Consider the following 15,296-nt stretch of genomic DNA (forward strand, 5'->3'; position numbering starts at 1 on the left):
GGAGGAGACTATCCAAGAAATCACTGGGGGTCATCTTACAGGCTGCCTACCACAGAAGTGTCAAAGACGGAACGCCAATAGAGGTTTGTCAGTTCTAGGAGATGTCAGGACAAAGGAGTGAGGTATTTATCAAAGTCAAGGACTTGAGGTTGGAGCTAGGAAGCTGGGACATTAGGGTAGAAAGGCCAAGCAGAAGAAGAGCCAGTTTGGGAAAGGTTTTGGGGAAGAAGACCAGAGATAATGTGTCATTCTCATCACCTCATTTCAAGGGGTACTTACTATTCACAAGGTATCATTGGTGATGTTGACCATTTTGTTCAAATTGTTCTAGCTTTCACCATTGGAAGCCCTTCTCGTTGACTTGTCTGTTGCTTTGACATACTGCCATCATTGCGGTGTTTTTGAGTTCCTTTTTTGGAGAGTAGCATTAGAAACCAAGATCTGGGGGTGCCTGGGTGGCTCAGTCAGTTAAGTGTCCGACTTCGGCTCAGGTCATGATCTCGCGGTCTGTGAGTTTGAGCCCCGCATCGGGCTCTGTGCTGACAGCTCAGAGCCCGGAGCCTATTTCAGATTCTGTGTCTCCCTCTCTCTCTGACCCTCCCCCGTTCATGCTCTGTCTCTCCCTGTCTCAAAAATAAATAAACGTTAAAAAAAAAAAAAATTAAAAAAAAAAAAAAAAAAAGAAACCAAGATCTGAGTGCTGAGTACGTTCAACTCAACTGTATTTTCAAACTTTATTTCCTCACCTAAGATAAAATGTGCTATACTTTTTCAAAGGCTTACTTTTGTTTCCATTATGGGTTCTTAATTTCTTTGTATACTTTGTGGGCTTTTTTCCGGGGGTGGGGAGGAGCAGAAGGAGAATCTTAAGCAGGCTCCATGCCCATTGTGGAGCCCAATGTGGGGCTTGATCTCATGACTGTGAGATCATGACCTGAGCCAAAATCAAGAGTTGGATGCTTAACCAACTGAGCCACCCAGGCACCCCTCTTTGTACACTTTGATATGCATTCTCTCTTCTGCTTTCTCTCTACATTAAAAGGTGCTTAAATGGACTTTGGCTGGACTGATGTCCGTGGGTTGTCACCACTAGATTTCTCAGTCACATTTACTGTTTCATGTCTAGACTTAAGCTCCCATAGTCATTTCTCTCCTTCTGAATGTAAGGGTATTGATTGCCATTTTGCAAAATAAAACTATAACATTTGCTTTGAGTTTGTAAGCCTATAAAAATTGGAATTCTGGGGGCACCTGGGTGGCTCAGTCACTTGAGTGCCTGACTTCGGTTCAGGTCATGATGTCACGGTTTGTGAGTTTGAGCCCCGCGTCGGGCTCTGTGCTGACAGCTCAAAGCCTGGAGCCTGCTTTGGATTCTGTGTCTCCCTCTTTGCCCCTCCCCTGCTCATGCTCTGTCTCTGTCTCTCAAAAATGAATAAACGTTTAAAAAATAAGTAAAGTAGGATAATTAGAATTTTGTAAACCCATTGGTGGGGAAGGAGAAAGGCAGTCAGCTGGACACCCAGGGACCTGGTTGAGTTGGGATCCTAAACCAGGGTCCACTGAGTTTCATGAAGATGTGTCCTTTTTTTTTTTTTTTTTTCTTAATAAAAAGCCTGGATCAAAGGAAAAGGGAGCAATATTTATGGTGTTTTTAAAATTTATCTCTGTGGCTATTGCCCTGAAACCCAAATCCCTTTCCCTTCGGTTTAATAAACACAAACTCAACTTTTACAGAAAGAGCTTTTAAAATAAACACACACACACACATACGCACACAAATAAAAACATGAAAGTATAGATTTTGTACAAACAGCATAAAAATGGTGAGCTAGCAGCACAGTTTTCTTGTTCTGAGATAACCATGATCTTCCCAACTTTCCTGATTACAGGCCTGGGATTCTTCGAGCCCTCATTTCTATCTCTCAACCTGAGGGGGAGGAGGAGGGCCAGTATTGCTGGTCTGATGGGAGTCTGAGATCTTTCCCTGGCCTTCCTGAGAATGAGCTTCCATTTGCCTCTCAGACCAGCCTGGGATGCCTGGTGACCTGTGTGCTTCTCTGGCCTTCTGAGTCTCCTTGATTCCCAGCTTATTGATTCCAGGTCTCATTGCCTGGACTTCAAATCAGCTGGGCCTAACTTTCCAAATGTCTTTCCAGCAGGTCTTGATAGGTCTTGTTATACTCTTCCATGGAGCTATGTCCCGTAATAGCTTTAAGTGTAGTGTTCCCATTGACAATGTGGTCTCTGGAGGCCACTTCCTTCGTAACTTAGAACCCATCCCTTTTCCTGGGTGTGGTCACTGGTCTTTTCTTTCTAGGCCTCCTCGTGGCCTTCAGGCAGGTTCTTCTTTTCGCTCCTGAAATGTTCAGTTCCAAGGATATGTGTGAAACTGAGAAGATTGACCCACTGACGCTCAATGATGGCAAGTATTCCAAGTTGTTCTCATTTTGTGCCTTAAAGTCCTTCTGACCCTAATTGGTTTTTGCAATATGAATCACTATAGTTCAACATCTAAAAAATACCCGAAACGTCCAACAAGGCACTTGCTAAGGCAGGGATAAAATGGGCTGCCCCCTGAAGGGGTAACCGGAGATGCCAGCCTCTCCTATGTGCCTAGTTGATTATTTAGCAGCTTAGAAGTGAGGACAAGAGTGAACATTCCTCTAGAGGATCCCATGGTGACGGACTCAAATGAAGTGGCAGGGTTACTTGTATACCTTGCATTTTCACAGTTTGGGAGAATAGATTGAGTGGCACCATTCAAAATGGTTTCCAAAAGGGTCCTATAAGTGAGGGGATGTCTTAGCAATGTTTAATCTATACGGTATATAAATATCACTCTTGACTTGGTCACTAGGGGGAAATCACAGCGAACTATAAATGGAAAGTCCTGACTAATGCTGATTCAATGGGAGTTATATTCACAATTTCTCCCTTTCCGTGAAGTATCTGTTGCTACTGAGATAGCCCACTGGTATAGTCATTGAGCGTTTGCTGCTGATCCCTTGACACCATCTAAGTTAAATACAGACTACATCGAGAGAAGAGAATGCCTTGGCATCGGCAAAGGGAACTTGGTAAGCCTATTTTCTTCTTTCTTTGGAGATTTACACTGACATTTACTCTAATTGTTCTTGCAGTTTCATCCATCACAATAGAAGCTAGTGAAAGGGTATAAAAAGCTTCTCGGTGTTCCTTTGCTACAAAGATTTTTTTATTTGTGATTAGTTTCCTCTGGAAAGGAAAAAATCCTCCTTGGAAGCCCGACGGTACTAACAAATGTTAAGCAGAGGGCAAGGTCCCTCTCAGGCATAGGAAGGTCCTATCTGAAGATAGGATCTGATGCCACTTAGCCACGTGGCATTACAGCCAGCACTCAGTTGAGCATTTTTTGCTGAGCCATTGGCTCTGTTCTCCGACCCAGGCCTTAGCGAGGCTTATACCGACGTAATTGCATCTGCTCCAGACCTCCTTTAAAAACTGTAAATCTTCCAGATTGCTGCATTTCTCAGCTTTCCACTAAAAGCATACTTTTTGCTAACCCGTTGGACATGTATCTCAGGGAAAACAGAGGCTGGGGTTTTGCCGTAGAAGGGTATGGGATCACACAAACCAGAGCTGGATGATTTTATCTCCGGTTAAGAACTGGAGAAAAACAGTCTGTATTTTAAATCCTGTACCTTAGCGAAAAATGCAATCGCTGTTGAAGAGTGTATCAATTATTAAGTGTGGAGCCAATGCTATTTTGGTTGCATCTACGAGAAGATCATTTCCAGGAATACCATAAGCTTCGTTTCAGTCAACTCCAGCCCCAATCTTTCCTCTGAGGCAGAAATAATAGCAGTGGGCATTGGTGGGGGTGGGGAGGAGGGCTGGGATTGTGGGGCAGGGAAACAAGATTGTTACAGGGACAGAAGGGTAAGAACAGCAGGTGTTTTTCAAAGCAGACTCCTAAACTAGTTAATTTTGGTTCATTAATGTTGATAAAGGCAGCTCTCTTCTTTGCAGAATGGATAGAACGCAGCAGGGAACTTTCATTCATTTTGAAAATGTCTTTGATTTTTCTTGTGTGTAGAATCCTTTCTTGGGCTGTTTGAATATGCCCTGTGATGTGGTAAGGGGCAAAGTGGGGGAATCCCTCTCTCTCTGCTTGGCTCTCCCACTTCCTTCCTGTCTGGGCTCAAAGCCTGCTTTGCTGGAAAGCTTCTCCTGCTGATCTGGAACACCCAATCAGCCAGTAGGGTCTCTGAGATGTCAGTCTACCATCAGGGCAAGAGCCTTTTAGATTACTTTCCATATTTTCTATAGTTCCTGAGCCAAGATACACAGAACCTCCTGGATCCACATCCAACCCTTTCTGGACAGTTTTATTTATTTTTTTGGTAATAATTTTGAAGTGTTTAATTCAGTCATGGCCAGTTTTTTTCCCTTGAAGCCTCTAGTCTGCTTCCACAATATGTCCTTCCTCCAAGGACAGGTACAGGTGGATGACGGGATCCAGACACGAATAGAAACTGATTCCAAGAATTTTTCTAATGAAAGCATTTGCTAGGTAAGGACTTCAGGGTTGGGGCCTGACCCAGGGTTGGGGCCTGCTAAATGAGTAGAGCTTCTGCAGTGCTTTTAATGCTAGGAAGCTGGCATACGCTGTAGGTCTGGGGGAAAACAGTGCCAAGATCTTCTCTGCCAGTATGCCAATCATTTAACGAAACTGAAGTGGCTTTTCAGAAAGAACTTGTTTTTTTCAAGTTGGTCATTTCTAACTTCACTATTATGTATACACTGACACTGCCAGTTCAGCACGCAGAGAACATTATTATTATTACCATTATTTTAAAGTACCATTTTAAAGTAGCCTCCATGCCGATTATGGAGCCCAGGGTGGGGCTTGATCGAGACCTAAGCTGGGATCAAGAGTCAGGTGCTTAACTGACTGAGCTACCCAGGCGTCCACAGAGAACATTATTTTAAGCATTCCTGTTTTGATTTAGAACATTATTTTAATCAAAAACAATAGTCATTTATTCCCTCATTCAACATACAGTTATTGCGCTTCAGCAAGGAGCCCGGTGCTGTTCTAGGAGCGGCTCTAGGACGTTGCTGTGAACCAGTCCCCAGGCCCGTTCTCGAAGGGAGTGAGCAGAGTCTGATGGGGGAGACAGATGATAAACAAGTAACAGGTGGATGAACAAGATGATTCTTTTTAAAATCGTGATAAGGGGATAAAAAAAATAGGCTCATACACTAGCATGGGTGTTCGGGGAAGGCCTCTCCAAGGAAGTGACCTTTGAACTGAGACTTGAGAAACAAGGAGGCAGCCACATAATGCTGTGGGTCAGAGTGTTCCAGGCAGAGGGAGCAGTGGGTGCCTGGTCCCAGATGTAACTGAGCAGAGCAGGATACACCAAGAACTGGGCCAAGGGAAAAGAGAATTTGGTAGGAGGACATGTGCTGAGAATTTTTCTTTTTTGAACTTTTTTTTTTTTTTAAACTGAAAACATAATCTTTGAACTCAGTTAAAAGAAAAAAACACACAGAAGGTTTACAACCAATAAAAGTAGGTCTCGTATTTACTCTAACCTTCCCAGTCCCTTGACTAGGAAACAATTACCCGTAACTGTATTTTATGTATCCTTTCAGAAGCCTTATCATATATTCATATCCTTGTATTTGTTTTTAAATGTTTATTTATTTTTGAGACAGAGAGAGACACACAGCATGGATGGGGGAGGGTCAGAGAGAGAGGGAGACACAGAATCCGAAACAGGCTCCAGGCTCTGAGCTGTCAGCACAGAGCCTGATGTGGGGCTCGAACTCATGGACTGCGAGATCGTGACCTGAGCTGAAGTCGGACGCTTAACCGACTGAGCCACCCAGGCGCCCCACCATGTATTTTTAAAAATTTAAGGGGCGCCTGGGTGGCGCAGTCGGTTAAGCGTCCGACTTCAGCCAGGTCACTATCTCACGGTCCGTGAGTTCAAGCCCCGTGTCAGGCTCTGGGCTGATGGCTCAGAGCCTGGAGCCTGTTTCCGATTCTGTGTCTCCCTCTCTCTCTGCCCCTCCCCCGTTCATGCTCTGTCTCTCTCTGTCCCCCCAAAAAAATAAATAAACGTTGAAAAAAAAATAAAATAAAAATTTATTTTTTATTTGAGAGAGAGAGAGAGCATGAGCAGAGCACGGGGGCAGAGGGAGAAAGAGAGAGAGAATCCCAAGCAAGCTCCATGTTCAGTGTGGAGGCTGATGTGGGTCTCAATTCCATGACCCCTGAGGTCATGACCTGAGCTGAAATCAAGAGTTGGATGCTCAACCAACTGAGACACCCAGGCACCCCAACATATCCGTGTATCTTTAATATAAAGAAGGCATAATTTAACCCATAGCACAGGACTTAGCACAGTTCCCTAATTATGGACATTTAGGTACTTTCTAGACTTTTGCTATTGAAAACAGTGCAATGATCCTTAAATGTACGTCTCTATGAAATATGTGAATTTACTTGTAGGATAAATTCCTAGCGTTAAAATTGCTGGACCATTAGGTGTGTGCATTTAAAATTTTAATAGGCATTGTCGAATGTGTGTTCAGCTTTTTTATACTCTAGAGAAATTAGAGGGACTCTTCATTATAGACATCATGAAGAGGTACATTCTGATCTGGTGTGAAGGAATAATTGTCAACATTCATACATAAGCTTAAATGAAGCTCGGGGCGCCTGGGTGGCTCAGTTGGTTGAGCGTCCGACTTCGGCTTAGGTCATGATCTTGGAGTTTGTGAGTTCGAGCCCTACATTGGGCTCTGTGCTGACAGCTCAGAGCCTGGAGCCTGCTTCAGATTCTGTGTCTCCCTCTCTCTCCGCCCTACCCCTGCTTCTGCTCTGTCTCTGTCTTTCAAGAATGAATAAACATAAAAAAAAAAATAAAAAAAAAATGAAGCTCAAGGTTTAAAATTTTTATTTTTATTTTTGTATTATGGACAATTTGAAATAAATACAAATGGGGAGAGATTAATATCATGAACTCTATCACTCAGCTTCAACAATTATCAACTCATGGTTAATCTTGTTTCATCTATGTCCTCAATCCACTTGCTCTTGCTTATTTTCTTAAAAAAAATTTAATGTTTATTTATTTTTGAGAGACAGAGCACAAGCTGGGAAGGGGCAGAGAGAGGGGGAGACATGGAATCCTAAGAAGGCTCCAGGCTGTGAGCCATCTGCACGGAGCCCGATGTGGGGCTTGAACTCATGAACCACGAGATCATGACTTGAGCTGGTCAGATGCTTAACCAACTGAGCCACCTAGGCGCCCCCCCCCCTTGATTATTTTGAAGCAAATATCAGACATTATATCCTCTCCTGCTTAAATATCTCAGGATCTGAAGGTGACTCTTTGAAGATTAGCTATCTTGTAGAATGACCCCCTTCAAGATTTGTCAGATTCTTGTCTCTGGATCAACCAAAATCGTTCCTCCCTCCCCAGGGGTATTTGATGCTTGGTAGAGAGGGGAGTCAGTGGTGAGATAACATGGTAGGCAGGAGACCCTGCATGGACTTTGGGATTCCGTACTGGGGCTAGTGCTTCCTAGCAGCTGTGGGTCCTTAAGCAAGTCCAACCTCTTGAAGCCTCATTTCCTTATTTGGAAAGTGAGGGTTAGAGGAAGAGGTTTTTGTGGAAAGCTGAGCTTGTGCCACACAGTAAGGGCTCTCAGTTACGGTAAGCAGCAAGGGGCAAGGAGTGGTAGTGGGGAGAAGGGGCCATTATACCACCATCCAACATAGCAGCGTAGGAATGAGGGTTGGGTGAAGATAAAGGAGAAGGGCCATTCTGTAAAAGGCACCAACAATGTTTTTGCTGTTAATGCTGAAGGGTAGCAGAATATGCCACTCTAAAATATGCCACTTTGGCATAAGGATCACTTTGAGCTAAAAGCACTTACAAAAACATTAGGTACAAGAAGGGTGCTCTGATCTTCCCCCTTTTCTTTCTAAAAGCAGATGAAACCCCCATGTGGAAGATGTCTTCCCTATACTAGGAGTTAAGTACCATTTTTATCATCAAGGATGAGAGAAGTTGAAGCGGAGAGAGTTCTGTACAAGCAGACTTTGTCAAAACAATTTGTCTTCCTTTAGCCTCCCCATATATTTTAGTTACTGTTCCGTAACTGCCTCTCTTTGTTCAACTGATATAAAAGCATTTAAGTGGGGCACCTGGGTGATTAAGTCAGTTAAGTATTCAACTCTTGATTTCTGCTCAGGTCATGATTTCGTGGTCATGAGATCGAGCCCTGCGTTGGGTTTCACGCATTGGCGTCTGCTTAAGATTCTCTTTCCCTCAAAAAAAAAAAAAAAAAGCATTTAGGTTCTGCTACTTCCTTGGGTCTTCATTTTCTTTTTTAAGTTTTTTTAAACATTTATTTATTTTTGAGAGACAGAGCAAGAGCAGGAGCAGGGGAGGGGCAGAGAGAGAGAGGGAGACACAGAATCTGAAGAAGGCTCCAGGCTCTGAGCTGTCAGCACAGAGCCCGATGAGGGGCTTGAACTCACGAACCATGGGATCATGACCTGAGCCAAAGTCGGACGCTTAACCAAGTGAGCCACCCAGGTGCCCCGGGTCTTTGTTTTCTTACGAGGGCTCCTAGGTCACATAAAACTTAAATTTGTATGCTTTTCTCTATTAATTTGTCCTATATCAGCTTAATTCTTAGGCCCAGTCAAAAACCCTAAAATGCTGGAGGTAAAATTATGCCTCCCCTTATAATGATTACACAGTGATCTTCTCAAAGCTGGAGATTTAAGGAAGATAGTGTTCCTTTATGCTTTAAGAGCATAAAATGTCCTGGAGCAGAGAATAAGGCAGGACACTGGTGAGGGTGAAAATCCCTCTGGTGGCTTCTCACCACAGGGTTTAAGAACAGGGTTAAGAACAGGGTTTGTGTCAGGGAGCCTGGGTGGCTCAGTCAGCTGAGTGTCCAGCTTCGGTTCAGGTTGTGATTTCATGATTCATGGGTTCAAGCCTGCATTGGGCTCTGTGCTGATGGCTCACAGCCTGGAGCCTGCTTCGGAGTCTGTCTCCCTCTCTCTCTACCCTTCCCCTACTCATGCTCTCTCTCAAAAATAAATAAACATTAAAAAAAAAAAAAAAAGAACGGGGTTCAGGTGGTGAGACGGTTTTGAGGGCAACTTATTAAAAATTGCAGTTTTATCTTCTACTTGGGTAACTGTGCACAGTAGGTGAAGTCATTAGAGTCTTTCTTTTATATAAAATTAAAGACATTAGAAGGCTATGTTTCCGTTCAAAAAACTGACTTTTTTTTTTAAATTTTTTTTACATTTATTTATTTTTGAGAGACAGAGAGACAGAGCACAAGTGGGGAGGGGCAGAGAGAAAAGGAGACAGAATCTGAAGCAGGCTCCAGGCTTTGAGCTGTCAGCACAGAGCCCAACCCCACGCGGGGCTCAAACTCACAAACCATAAGATCATGACCTGAGCCGAAGTTGGACACTCAACCAACTGAGCCACCCAGGTGCCCCAAAAAACTGACCTTTTAAAGCATCCACTGATTCTGCAGATGCTGAGAAATAAGCTGGTGTAACCATAAACACTTGGAAATAAGAAATAACAGCAGAGTGAGAGCTTTTCAAAGCAGTCAATAAGTAAGCAGCAAAGACCGATAGTGCCCACAGGGTATTTCAAGTTATAAAGCTTTGGGGCAGGGTGTTCAGAGTCCCGGAGCACAACTAGTTGTGCAATGCTAAGTGATAGAGGAATGTGTGTTCCACTCAGACTCAGCAGTATGAGGGGCAGTACGTTTCACTGAATTTTTGATGTTTTAGGTTACTATTGTGATAGGTCACATTTTTTTTAAATAAAAATTTTTACATGTTTATTTATTATTGAGAGACAGAGAGACACAGAACGTGAGCAGGGGAGGGGTTAGAAGAGAGAGGGAGACACAGAATCTGAAGCAGGCTCCAGGCTCTGAGCCGTCAGCACAGAGCCCAACGCGGGGCTCAAACTCATAAACCGCGAGATCATGACCTGAGCTGAAGTCGGACGCTTATCCGACTGAGCCACCCAGGCGCCCCTGCTTGGTCACATTTTTAGATGAATCCATTTGTCTTTATTTAGAACACAGGAATAAGAGTGTGCATGGCTTGACTGGGCTAGTGGAAGCATACACAAAGTGAATTTTCTAGTATCATGCCCTGAGCTGTAGGACACCCCCATATGATCTCTTAATCCTCACGTCACCCTATGATAAAGCTACCATTCTCTCCATTCTATGGATGACAAAACCGAGGCTCAAAGAATTTGTTCCAGATCATTTAGCAAATAAATTGTGCAGCCAGAATTTCAATCTAGGGAGGGCTTTAATAACCAGTTCAGACTCGTTATTAGACAACTTGTAATTCCACAGATCTATAGTCCTTTAAGGTTCTGAACTGGGGAATGGCTTGATCAAAATGAACAGAAAGAGCTGTCTGGTGGCATAATACAGGATTCACAGAGGAAGGAAAGAACTGGAGCATGGAGAGATCAGACGGAAGGTTGTGGCAGGAAGACAGGCCCTGGAGATCGAGTGACCAGAGTTTGGAGCTAGAAAACTCGGTTCCAGCCTGGGCTCTACCATAATGCTGCTATGGGGAACCTTAGGCAAGTTACAGCCACATCTCTGACATCTTGTTACTCCTCCCTAAATAATGGGTTGATAAATTGAGACGAGACAATCTCTTGGTTCTTTCAAACTCTAAAATTCTGCCTGGTGCCTTTAAATTTTAATGCATTCTAAAGATTTATATTATGAAAGCCCTAAATATCATCCAGAATCCCGAAAAGAATTTAGATGAAATGATTCTCAAAGTAGTCTTTTGAAAGTACAAAGGAATAGAATTTTTAGTAATTCTAAGAACATAGTTTTTAAGAATATTTTCTAAACTGGATTATATTGAGACAAGCCCATCATTTCTGCATCTTACTGTTTTGTTTAAGAACGTGATTTGAGGGGGGAGAAAAAGAACATGATTTGGGTACTGCTGCGGCAGCAGTGGTTGATGATATTAAAATCAAATAAACATATTACTCTTGAAACAAATGAAATTATTTAAACCTACCTCTCTAAGAAATTTTATGAAAATATACCTAGGAGGCACAAATTATATTATCATCAAATTAATTTGTTTTCTAAGCTCAAATTTAATTTAAAATGTGATATTTCTCCAACTGGTTCAGTCAACAGACTTTAAAGGGATTTTAGATAGCGAACACAGGAAATAGATATAGTAACGTTGGAGAAAATAATCAACAAAATAGTTGTTCTGTTGCTGTGATGCTTCTAGAAGGTATTTTCAACAACTCCCTGAGGAATTGGCTTTTGCTGGAATGAAGCCAGGTTCTTCTCTCTGCTCACATCTGCAAACTTTTCTCCATTCTCATATCCTATAACAAACCATTTCCAAGCCTTGCTGAGTCCTTGGTCTCAGTGTTTTTCAGAACTGACACTGCCTCCAAAAAGAAAAAAAAAAAAAAAAAACGGAAAAGAAAAGAAAGAACTGGCTTTTCCTCATCTACAAAGATTTGGGTTGGGGATCCCATTCCTGGGTGGCAGAAATGGTCTTCTCCTTAGAATAAATTGAAGGGCAAAAGAACCTTCCTGAATGAAGCTTTCATCAAGCCATTTTTATTATTAAAACATTCAGGCATCCCATTACTTCGAGTTTGAAATCTAAATTCTGCAGTTGAGATCCCCTTCCTTTGAGCCAAGCAAATGCATTAGCTTTCTTTACAGATTTTAATCCTTTACATCTGAGATTCTATTTGGAATGCTTTTCTGCTCTTTCTCTCTGCCAGCACAAGACCACCACCTCTTGAAACCATCTATCTTGAAACTCATTTCCTTCAGGATGTTTTCCTGGGTTAGTAGCTACTTTGCAAACAAACAACTCTTGTTTTTGAGCCTTTAATCACATTAAGTGCTTTTAAGATAAATTATCCAAGTCAAGGGATAAACAACATATAGAGATTTCCATTCTTTAAGAAACCACCCAGAGGGATTTTACTTTGTGAGGAGGGATATAGGCACTTGAATTTGTAGGTGTCTTGCTTTTAAGCTGAATCCACACTAGAATCAGGGCAAAATGACTCTTTATGGTGACCTCTAGTGGGCACGGGACAATCCTACAAAATTATGAAAAGTGAAGGGCAAAGTAAAACCCTTCCCAGTAACCAGCTGGGTTACTCGGCGGTCAGAAGACCGCATCCCACCCCACCCCACCCCTACCCCACCCTTATTTTCAATTCCAGTATTTGTTTTGCATTGAACAGTTTGCCTGACAACTCACCTGTTTCGCCTCTGGCGGGCACCGCGCGGGCTGGGCTACCGGTGTCGGATGTCGCGTGAATTGCAGGTAGCAGTTTAAAATAATCCCTGCCAAGTGGAACCCACTCCCTGCGCTTCGACCAGAAGGCAGGGCAGTTCGCTCTGAGGAGCCTTAAAGGGCACTTCAAGCTCCAAGAGCCAGTGCTGCAGCCGGCTCGGGGGTGCACAGGGGAAATCAAGACATTATGAAAAGGAGGGCGCAGATGAAGGCTACGGGAAAATTGTGTTCTTGCCAGTGGCAGAGCGATTCTCCTGACTTTCACCCCACTCTACAGAAAGCGTCCTGGGTGGGGGGGGGGAGGGTGTCCAGGAGAGGTACACGTAGGCGCCCTTTTAGGACCCGCGCCCCACAACGCTGGGGGTGGGGCCCCTCCCTTCCGCGGGAGGACAGGCGAGAGGGCGACAACGAGCCTGGGTGCTGGGGTGTGTGGTCGCCTTTAGAGCGGTATGTGGGTCTCCGTGCCGCCAGAGGAAAAGCAAGTCGTCAAGAAAAGCAATTGCTGGGGTGCCTTCTTTGAGAAATCCCTTGGGGCGCTCTCAGAAACTGCGCTGGGTTCCGGATAGTTTCTGGAAAAAGCTCTCCAAACGCCGTCTGCCCCCGCTCCTCAAATCCTGCACCCCAGTCCTCACCCCTCCTTACCCTCCTGCCGCCTCCATTTGGTGGTGGTGGTGGGGGGAGCGGTTAAAAGGGGGCCGCCCAAGTCATCCTGATGGCCCCGGGTGGCACGCGGGAGCAGGCACCCCGGCCGCGGGGCTTGGCCGCCCCCACCCCCGGGGCTCCCCGTTGCTCCCTTCCCCGCCCCGCGGACCACTCCTGGCCGCAGCGGGCGGGAGCGGAGGGGGAGGACGGCGTCACGAGGCGGGGAGCCCGAGGTCCAGGGCGGGGCGCCGGGGAATCCCAGCCGAGCGGGCCCGGGAGGTGCGGGCGCGGGTGGGCAGAGGAGGGCGGCGCGTGGAGGGAGGTGAGCCGAGCTGAGCCGGGAGGCGAGGAGGGGGAACCGCGAGGAGGCCCCGCCCCCGCCTCGCGGAGCCGGCTCTCCGCCGCCTCCGAACCCGCTCACTTTGCCTCTCGCCTCTGGACGGCGGCGGGGCGGTTGCCGGAACCGCGGCCAGAGGGAGCGCCGGGGACCGTGAGCCATCCCGCACCGGTGCCTCCGCCCGCCGCCCGCGCCCCTCACGGGGGGCACAGCGCCGCCGCTTTGAAAGGACACCCCGGCCTCGCAGGGGGGCACCCCCCCCTCCCAGGCGCTGACAGTCTCATTCCCAGCCAACGGGGCGCAGCGCTGACGCCTGAGGGGACTCCCCGGCCACCTGCAGGTACCGCCGCGCCGAGGGAGCGTCGCTAGCAGCAACGCCTGGCCGCGGAGGAGGCTAGAGCCGAGGGGTCTCCGGGTCGGCGAAGGGCAGGAGCGGAGCCCGCAGCGAGAGCCGGCCGGCCAGCCCGCGGGCCCCGACGGCGCGCTCCCCCGTCGGCCAACGGCAGGCAGGCCCCGCGCGGCGACCCGGGGGGCGGAGGCGGCGGCGGCCTCGGGCCTCGGGGCCTCGGGGCGGCCAGCCATGACCTTCGGGCGCAGCGGGGCGGCCTCGGTGGTGCTGAACGTGGGCGGCGCCCGGTACTCGCTGTCCCGGGAGCTGCTGAAGGACTTCCCGCTGCGCCGCGTGAGCCGGCTGCACGGCTGCCGCTCTGAGCGCGACGTGCTGGAGGTGTGCGACGACTACGACCGCGAGCGCAACGAGTACTTCTTCGACCGGCACTCGGAGGCCTTCGGCTTCATCCTGCTCTACGTGCGCGGCCACGGAAAGCTGCGCTTCGCGCCGCGGATGTGCGAGCTCTCATTTTACAACGAGATGATCTACTGGGGCCTGGAGGGCGCGCACCTAGAGTACTGCTGCCAGCGCCGCCTCGACGACCGCATGTCCGACACCTACACCTTCTACTCGGCGGACGAGCCCGGCGCCCTGGGCCGCGACGAGGTGCGACCGGGCGGTGCCGAGGCGGCCCCCTCCAGGCGCTGGCTCGAGCGCATGCGGCGGACCTTCGAGGAGCCCACGTCGTCTCTGGCCGCGCAGATCCTGGCCAGCGTGTCGGTAGTGTTCGTGATCGTGTCCATGGTGGTGCTGTGCGCCAGCACCCTGCCCGACTGGCGCGCCGCCGCGGCCGATAACCGCAGCCTGGATGACCGGAGCAGGTACTCCGCCGGCCCTGGGAGGGAGCCCTCCGGGTAGGACGCACTGCTTCTCTGCCCGTCCCGTCCGTCCTGTCGCGTCTGTCCGTCCCGTCCGTCGGTCCCGTCTCCGTCCTATTTGCCTCCGGGCTGCAGAGCCAGGCCAGGTTCCCGGCCCAGCGGGGCCCCAGGCGGGGCCAGCCAGGGGATGGGTTTGTCCTCACTTCCCACTCCCTATTTACCTGGGACCAAGCGGCTCTGGTCCTTACACTAGACTCCCCTCTTTTTTTTTTTTTTTTTTTTAAATCTTTTAACATGTATTTACCCTTGAAAGACAGAGTGAGAGAGGGGGAGAGGCAGAGAAAGGGAGACACAGAATCTGAAGCAGCCTCTAGGCTGTCAGCACAGAGCCCGACGTGGGGCTCGAACTCACAAACGGGGAAATCATGGCCCGAGCTGAGGTTGGATGCTTAATCGACTGAGCCACCTTGCGCCTCTAGACTCCCTTCTTGAGGGCGAGTCGCCAGGCATGGGGAAGGGCAGGTAGAGATAAACAAGCCTCCCATCTTTTAGTTTACTTTTGAGCAAATAGCAACTAATTAGATTTCTTTAAACTTTTATTGTTAGCATTACAGTTTAACCTTGGGCTAAGAGCAGTTTGAATTATTTGCCAATTTTTGGTGGTTGAAAAGATGAAGTATTGTTATGGTGAAATGTTGTTTACTATGCACTGGCCACACATTCTAAACACTCTAC

At 47.2% G+C, this 15,296-nt stretch overlaps 2 protein-coding genes across 3 annotated transcripts in view; one reads left to right on the forward strand and one right to left on the reverse strand.

Annotated features, from left to right (window-relative positions):
* Positions 1-12,842, reverse strand: part of MTA3 (metastasis associated 1 family member 3) — a 223,989-nt gene extending 211,147 nt beyond the window's left edge. The window contains exon 1 of the mRNA XM_043604070.1: positions 12,338-12,842. The gene's annotated coding sequence lies outside the window, so the exon portion shown is untranslated. The remainder of the gene's footprint in view (positions 1-12,337) is intronic.
* Positions 12,843-13,859: 1,017 nt separating this feature from the next.
* Positions 13,860-15,296, forward strand: part of KCNG3 (potassium voltage-gated channel modifier subfamily G member 3) — a 44,768-nt gene continuing 43,331 nt past the window's right edge. Inside the window, exon 1 of one of the 2 annotated variants that reach the window (XM_043604071.1) lies at positions 13,860-14,597. In XM_043604071.1, coding sequence (XP_043460006.1) covers positions 13,933-14,597 — 665 coding nt within the window. In that variant the 5' untranslated portion in view covers positions 13,860-13,932. The remainder of the gene's footprint in view (positions 14,598-15,296) is intronic. The other variant, XM_043604072.1, reaches the window with a different exon arrangement.

The sequence above is a fragment of the Prionailurus bengalensis genome, chromosome A3 (genome assembly GCF_016509475.1).
Source record: "Prionailurus bengalensis isolate Pbe53 chromosome A3, Fcat_Pben_1.1_paternal_pri, whole genome shotgun sequence".
Classification (NCBI taxonomy): domain Eukaryota; kingdom Metazoa; phylum Chordata; class Mammalia; order Carnivora; family Felidae; genus Prionailurus; species Prionailurus bengalensis.